The sequence below is a fragment of the Teleopsis dalmanni genome, chromosome 2, assembly GCF_002237135.1.
Source record: "Teleopsis dalmanni isolate 2A chromosome 2, ASM223713v2, whole genome shotgun sequence".
NCBI lineage: Eukaryota > Metazoa > Arthropoda > Insecta > Diptera > Diopsidae > Teleopsis > Teleopsis dalmanni.
In genome coordinates, this window is record NC_051847.1 from 55,676,711 (window position 1) to 55,684,281 (window position 7,571).

Consider the following 7,571-nt stretch of genomic DNA (forward strand, 5'->3'; position numbering starts at 1 on the left):
ATGAGTAGCTCGTGGAACAGACTTAATAATTTATTTCAACAATTAATTCCATTCGTAATTGCTTAACTAATAATTTTGTTGAAATTGTCACAGTAATATAACATATTTTGTGCTTTTAACTAAAAACAATAATCATTTTGAATTACACAATAAATACACAATGTTATTCATTTATAATTTTTATCGATATATTGTAGGGTTAGCGTTGATGATCAGATTGCAGACTCAACATATTGTTAGATATCAAAGTCCAACCGAAACGAAAGGATCATAAATAGATTTTTTAATTTAATTTGTATACAATGATTTCTCAAAGTATTCGTCAAGGATTAGTTAAAACAAACATCAGTCAGGGATTTTTAATATGTCAATATAATGGTTAGCTTTATTGTATTATAAAAAAACTGAAACTGAATATTGTGATGAGAATATATGCTTTTTTCACATAATAATGCATATTTTATATAAAAATAATAATAAAACTGATAATAAATTTCGAATGTTGCTTGTTGCAAGAAGTGCAAGGAACTAAGGCAAAAAGTTTGCGCAATTATCATCTCAATAATTCAATTAACCTGAAGTGTTTAATGCAATAACCAATAAAAACAAAATTATAATTTATGTTAATATAAAAATTTGGTTGATATAACAACTATATAAAAAATATATTGTTAAAGTTATGAATGGACTTTGGTCATTGAGTTATATATTCAAATAAACCAATGTATTTGTTTGTTACATACACGTGAACGAAACGTTTTAGTTGAGTTGATTTGGGTGAAAATACTCACATTTGGTTAAAAATAAAAAATTTATAAAACCAATTCAATATTTTATAACTTATTTTAAGAAAATGAAAATGTTTTTATCTTGTTTAATAAAAATCTTGCACATATAATAGTCACTATACATACATATTTTCATTCCAGCAGGATTGAGATATTATTCTAATGCATCATCACGAAAAAACTTCAAAACGACTATACCTAAAAACATCGTTCTTGTGGATGGTGTAAGAACTCCGTTCTTGGTTTCAGGTACAAGTTATGCGAAACTGATGCCTTATGAATTGGCCAGGCACTCCATGTTGTAAGTACTTAATTTCTATTATGAGTTGAACAGGTATTCAAAAAGTAAATATAAAAATATTTTTTATACACAGGAATTTGTTACGAAAAACCAACATAGATAAGGAATTGATAGAATATATTGTTTATGGATCGGTAATACAGGAAGTGAAAACTTCCAACGTAGCGCGAGAAGCATCACTCGCTGCAGGCTTTAGCCAGAAAACTCCAGCCCACACAGTGACAATGGCATGCATAAGTTCGAACGCGGTAATTTAATATAGATTTAATATGCAAATTAAAAAATTATTGCAAAAGTATATAAAGTTCTTATTACTTTTGTGAGAAATAAAATAAAATCTTAAACCAGTTTGCAACACTTGCTGGATACTTAAATATCGAATGCATACAAAACTTTGGATTTAGGCAAAAATTTTACATGACTATCAATTAATAAATTTTATTTATTTAGGCAATCACAACCGCTATGGGATTAATATCAGCTAATGCTCATGATGCCATATTAGCAGGTGGAGTGGAATTTATGTCAGATGTTCCTATTCGACATTCTCGGCAAATGCGGGCGTTAATGCTACAAGCAAATAAAGCCAAAACGTTAGGACAGAAATTAGGCCTACTTTCCAAAATAAGATTAAGTCACTTTATACCAGAAGTAAGTAATAGGAGGAGGAAAAGTAAAAAGTATTTTTATTTAACCATTTTATTATAGTTGCCAGCGGTAAGTGAATTTTCTTCTGGAGAAACGATGGGTCATTCAGCAGACCGTTTGGCTGCTTCTTTTAAAGTCACACGTGAAGAACAAGATGAGTATGCACTTCGATCTCACACGTTAGCAAAAAAGGCTGAGGAAAGTGGCTATTTCACAGACTTAGTACCATTTCAAGGTAAAAAGTAATATGAAGTTTATAATTGATATAATTTATGTATTGTTTTAGTAAATGGAATCAATAAAATTGTTGATAAAGATAATGGCATAAGAGTTTCAACACCTGAAAGTCTTAAAAAACTTAAGCCAGCTTTTGTTAAGCCATATGGCACAATCACTGCAGCCAACGCCTCATATTTGGTGATTAAAATTTATTTTTATATGTTGAACGGTTAATGACAATTTTTCTTTTTAGACGGACGGAGCGTCGGCATGTCTTGTAATGAGCGAAGAGAAAGCTAAACAATTAAAATTAAAACCGAAAGCATACTTACGCGATTTTGTATATGTCTCGCAGGATCCAATTGATCAACTCCTATTAGGTCCGGCTTATGGAATTCCCAAATTACTAAATAAGACTGGCTTGTCACTTAAAGACATTGATTCTTGGGAAATACATGAAGCATTTGCGGGTCAAATTCTTGCTAATATCAAAGCCTTAGAATCAGATTGGTTTTGTAAGAATTATATTGGCTTACCTGAAAAATTTGGAAGTCCTGATTTAAGCAAATGGAATAATTGGGGAGGTTCACTATCAATTGGTCATCCGTTTGCTGCAACTGGCGTTCGTCTTTGTATGCATACTGCTAACCGTTTAGTTCGTGAGGACGGTAGTTTAGGTGTGGTTGCAGCTTGTGCAGCCGGTGGACAAGGTGTGGCAATGCTACTAGAACGACATCCCGACGCAACAGCTAACTGATATTTTGAGTTATATGTATATATTTAGCTACTGAAAAAATTGAAACATTGAAATACGCTAATCTGCATTTTCTTATTTTTTAATAGAAATTTTAAAATATTTATGATTAAAAGCAAACTAAAAACATCCATAATTGTTCATATCAAAATTTTGTTATTCATACTAATTCATTTGTATTATTTGAATATTGGCATACTGAAACTTATATATAAATGATGTTCAAATATTTTGTACGTCCATGAGTACATTACATATGATATATTTATTACTACGAACTTAAATTCATACTTAAAATATATTAATTATACAGTTTAAAATATAACAAACATTTTCTGGTTCGATGTTATGACTAAATAAGAATAAAAATAATATTTGTAAGTAGTAACACAAAATACATCTTCAGTGCCAAAAGTTAATATATATAGATAGGCTGATCGTATCGTTATGCTGATTGAAAATATATAAAATTACATACAGTAACATATTAACATCTTGGAAAATTACATATATCATGTAATTTAGTAGCGTAGAGTATAGGATAAAATACTGTTCAGCTCCGGCAATTTTGTCATCTATAAAAATTTCAATGAAAACATAACCTTTTGACATTGCTATTCTACCCATGGGGTCACATATTAGAGGCTAGTCTTTTTTACCGCAGTATAATTAAAGATAAAAGTCATAATTTTGAGACGTTTAGTGCTATATCAACGAGTAATGTAAATGAAAATTTTATTTATTTAATAAATAATCGACTCTCTTTTTCAATTTTACTGATAGTGACATCATGTTAATTCAGCCCTGTGTCTTTCACTCAAGTTTCTAAGACAATCAATTAAAAAAAAAAATAGGGAATGATAGGTCATTGCCACTTAAAATACAACAAGTAATAGTATCTGCATTAAACAATATTAGTTTAGCCCAATATGATAAATAAATTAATGCTATTTGTTTTTATTAATGCATTACAATGTTAAAATATAGGCCTCACTCTATCGCTCACCTTCTTGCAGAATATCTGGTTCTGAATAATTCCTACAGACAAAATGTTTTTGTTCATTTCTATTTCGTCGACATCCAATTCAATGCTACGCTTTGTTAGTATATCATGCAGTATAAAAAATGTATATACAATGTTTCCTACTCTTTCGTGGCTATAGTTGAGGACACAACTATTTTTATTTTGTTTTGTTAAACACCTAAACCTGACTTTAAGTACATCAAAAGCTCTTTTAACGATATGGCATTAATGCTTTTGCAACATGTTATATTTTTCCCCTTTTTGTGTTCGTTTTGAAAGCGCTGTAAATAACCAAGACTCGAGTGGATAGCCTTGATCACCAACCATCATGCATTCGAACTCAGTTCTCTATGGCGTAATAGTGTTGCCCGTACTGGGGATGTTTTCCAAATGACCAGATCATCATACGAGTCTGGGAATCTTGCGTTGAAAAATGTAAATTTCCACCTTTTTGCTCTATTAACAGCTTGGGTATACTCGCAATTGTGCATAAAACTAATACCTAACTCATAGACACCGCAAATATGTTGCCAACACATTATTGATGCGAGCCATGACTATAAAAATATAAGGTAACTAAAAACCTACATTTAAATGCGATCACTGATTTTTGATTTTCATACGGTTCCAGTTCAGCAATTCACTCTTTACGTATGTTTTTCGGTAACCTAAACATTTTTCTGAAATGTTTTTTCAGTTCAAAGGGATCATTCTTTTAGTAATTTTCGCTTTGTGATGAATGCCAGTGTTTTTTATTTTTTTTCATGAAATAGTATATAAACATTGTTTCAATTTTTATAATTGAATAAATTTTCAAAATTTTCAAAAATTGAAACTATTATATTTATCGATGCAATGAAATACGATCTGCTCATATGATTTGCTGTTTTAATTGTCATACAATAGTTACAATCACTAACGATGAAAATACCAAAACACATCAAAACTGAGCCAGAATTTGTGAATATTGACAGAATATTACTGTTAGAAAAGTTCCCAGAAGTATTTAAAGGACTTAAGCACTTTTACTCTCTACTAACTGCGAGGTTTCTTCATAACCCCACTCTATGCCTTTACTGGATTATTGTTTATCACTTCATCAGACTAAGCAATAACTGACCTCAAATCTACATACCTCCCAGAGGAACCTGTAACCTATTTGAGATTCGATAACGCGGTGTTTGTAAGCGTGACAGTTTTCGTAAATAGTTTCAGGGCTCTATCCTTTATGTATTTTTTGATCATATCAATCTCAAGGTCCCTGAAGATGTCAGTCATCATAATGTATTATGTTAATATAAGTTCCTTGCCAATTTATATATGAGTTTGAAATGAACTCTAAATCGGAGAACAGAATTCATTATTTAAGCAGTTAACAATACTCTTTAAATTGGTATAGACAATTTTGTAATTGAAACAAATAATACAAATAGCTTTGTATTTCTTTGTCAAACGTTCTTATAAATAATTTTTAAAAATCAATGTATTTAATCGTTTATACAATTTTTACTATTAACATTGCATTGCTGACATTTATAAGTAGAATATAAAATTTTCATTTACAAGACATATGATTTAATATTGATTTGTTGTCGAGAGAACACCCTGTTTCAACGTTTCAACGTTTATTGTTGCTGAGTTTTTGTTGTTGCAATTTTGTGCAGTTATAGCGCAAGTGAATCTATGTACACACATATAGAGTTCCAAAAATAAGTTAATCATACAAATGGAGGAACAACGAATTGATAAAATTTATGGAGGATGTGAAGGACCAGATGCTCTTTATGTGAAGCTTATATCCTCAGACGGTCAAGAATTTATTGTTAAAAGAGAACATGCACTAACCTCGGGTACAATAAAAGCGATGTTGTCGGGACCTGGACAGTTTGCCGAAAATGAAGCAAATGAAGTGCATTTCAGGGAAATACCGTAAGTTTTATTATTAAAATTAATATATTATGTATTATTGTATACAAATATTAGTAAGATTTTTCATATGCAAGGTATAATAATAATTGTCTTAAATGTCAAACTCGTGCCTCATCGAATGGTACGACACCGACACATGCAAATGTTTAAATTGATTTATATTTGATAAAATAAATTGTATTAAATTTTTTTTTTTAACTGAAGAAATTGTATATATTGCTGATACATATTATATATATATATTAATTTTAATGACTAAGTAGTAATTGTTCAAAGTCCATTAACATATTGTTATTATGAATATTATGATTTTCTATTAATTTATTTGTTCACCTTATATTTACTATAACTAAATTTATATAATTACAGATCGCATGTTTTGCAAAAAGTATGCATGTATTTTACATATAAGGTCCGCTACACGAACAGTTCTACCGAAATTCCAGAGTTTCCAATAGCACCAGAAATAGCTCTGGAACTATTAATGGCCGCAAATTTCTTAGATTGCTAAAAAAGTAAGATGTATAAAAAAATAATATTGTCATGTATCTAACTAAATTCAATAAATTTTAACAAAGATCCATTATAGTGCCGAAAAATTGTTACGATTTTTATGTGTTGACATGGTTTTTGTATAACTATTTATATATTTTCATTGTATTTGTTTTTTTGTGCTTAAATTTGAAGTTTTTTAAAATGATATTATTTACTATAAGAACCACAGGTGAACGCTCGTCCGGGATAGTACGTCTAGTCAATTATAGGTTTCGCTGTACCTACCAGATCTGACTTTTGGCTAAGCACCCATCGTGTAGAGACTACAATACGAACTGATTCCAGATTTCATCAAATTAACTATGGACATAAGAATAACTCAAAATAAGTGTCCAAATAATAACTATCTTGTAAAAAACAAGATAGTTTCTATAAACAATTCCTATAATCAGCACATTAGATTTGATACATATTCAATTTCTGCATAAGTAATTCCAAATTAAATAATTAAAACCAACATTAATCTTTAACAAGTTATCAATTAAGCTTTAATCGAAATCTAAAGTCTAAAACAGGCAGTGAAATAAAAAAAAGTATTTATAGACATACTACGTATGAGTGAGTCTAAAGGCAACGGTACTGGCGAAATGACTCGAAACGTTGGAACTAAGTTTTTATACTTCAGCATAAGTGAAAATGAAATATGGTAGGAATGGAAACCCTTTAATAAGCGAAATGTATTTGCTGGCTTAAAAATAAGTGCTTCTAATGTAATCATTATTTAAATTTTAGCAGCTAGTAGATTTACTCCTCATAGAAAATAGTACTTTCTTATGTTATTGATGCAACTACTGCATAGCAATTATGGACACTAATATCAATATATTGCATGTAGTTGGTGGAAGAGATGGACACTTGTTACCACTTTCCAGATTTATTTAAATTAGTTTAAACGCAAATGACCGAATTTTTCCGGTAAATGGAGAGCATCGAAAGACACATTGTGAATCCACAAAATCAAAATGGAAAGATTTCAGCCTTGGACTGTAATCAAGAATAGCAGGTATATCAATTAATAGCAATTAAGAAGAGAAGAAACAAAGGTTTATTCTAAAAGAATTTATTTTTGAAAAACATTTTTTTTTACAAGAGACACTTGCACACTGATATTTTGATATTCACGAAATTTTGCGATTTTGATTATACTATTCAGTCACAGAAATTATGTTTAGAGATCATTTTTTGTAATAAAAAAAAATAAAAACTACAAAAACAATTTTATTAAAAGTAATATACCAAGTGCGCTTACTTTAATATCGTTATACTAGAATACTTTAGTTGATCCAGATGAAGTAGATGATCTTATATCAAAATATAATCGAGAAGGTAACTAACAAAACTTTTCGATTTTCA

The 7,571-nt window shown here is 29.7% G+C and overlaps 3 protein-coding genes across 4 annotated transcripts in view; all 3 read left to right on the plus strand.

The window, feature by feature from the left end:
- The first annotated feature begins 203 nt into the window (after positions 1-203).
- On the plus strand, positions 204-2,774 carry LOC119679406 (trifunctional enzyme subunit beta, mitochondrial). Of its 2 annotated transcripts, none has more exons than XM_038091747.1 (7): positions 204-378; positions 930-1,089; positions 1,163-1,337; positions 1,540-1,740; positions 1,798-1,972; positions 2,024-2,154; positions 2,210-2,774. In XM_038091747.1, the coding sequence occupies exons 1-7, from the start codon at positions 303-305 to the stop codon at positions 2,711-2,713; spliced, it is 1,422 nt and encodes a 473-aa protein (XP_037947675.1). In that variant the 5' UTR covers positions 204-302; the 3' UTR covers positions 2,714-2,774. The 2 variants fall into 2 exon arrangements, with proteins under 2 accessions (XP_037947675.1, XP_037947676.1); XM_038091748.1 differs by having other exon boundaries at positions 933-1,089.
- Positions 2,775-5,365: 2,591 nt separating this feature from the next.
- Positions 5,366-6,312, plus strand: LOC119679407 (elongin-C). The gene is made up of 2 exons (XM_038091749.1): positions 5,366-5,663; positions 6,033-6,312. The coding sequence occupies exons 1-2, from the start codon at positions 5,461-5,463 to the stop codon at positions 6,172-6,174; spliced, it is 345 nt and encodes a 114-aa protein (XP_037947677.1). The 5' UTR covers positions 5,366-5,460; the 3' UTR covers positions 6,175-6,312.
- Positions 6,313-7,180: 868 nt separating this feature from the next.
- LOC119674595 (THO complex subunit 5) overlaps positions 7,181-7,571 on the plus strand; it is a 10,275-nt gene continuing 9,884 nt past the window's right edge. The window contains exon 1 of the mRNA XM_038085740.1: positions 7,181-7,221. Coding sequence (XP_037941668.1) covers positions 7,181-7,221 — 41 coding nt within the window. The remainder of the gene's footprint in view (positions 7,222-7,571) is intronic.

What these genes read in the sequence shown, in the direction of transcription:
- LOC119679407 (XM_038091749.1), top strand. Translation starts at nt 5,461, where the DNA reads ATGGAGGAACAACGAATTGATAAAATTTATGGAGGATGTGAAGGACCA. An exon ending in GTGCATTTCAGGGAAATACC is followed by an intron (nt 5,664 to 6,032) that starts GTAAGTTTTATT and finishes ATATAATTACAG; the next exon opens with ATCGCATGTTTTGCAAAAAG.
- LOC119679406 (XM_038091747.1), top strand. Translation starts at nt 303, where the DNA reads ATGATTTCTCAAAGTATTCGTCAAGGATTAGTTAAAACAAACATCAGT. An exon ending in TTTAATATGTCAATATAATG is followed by an intron (nt 379 to 929) that starts GTTAGCTTTATT and finishes TTTTCATTCCAG; the next exon opens with CAGGATTGAGATATTATTCT. An exon ending in TAAGTCACTTTATACCAGAA is followed by an intron (nt 1,741 to 1,797) that starts GTAAGTAATAGG and finishes ATTTTATTATAG; the next exon opens with TTGCCAGCGGTAAGTGAATT.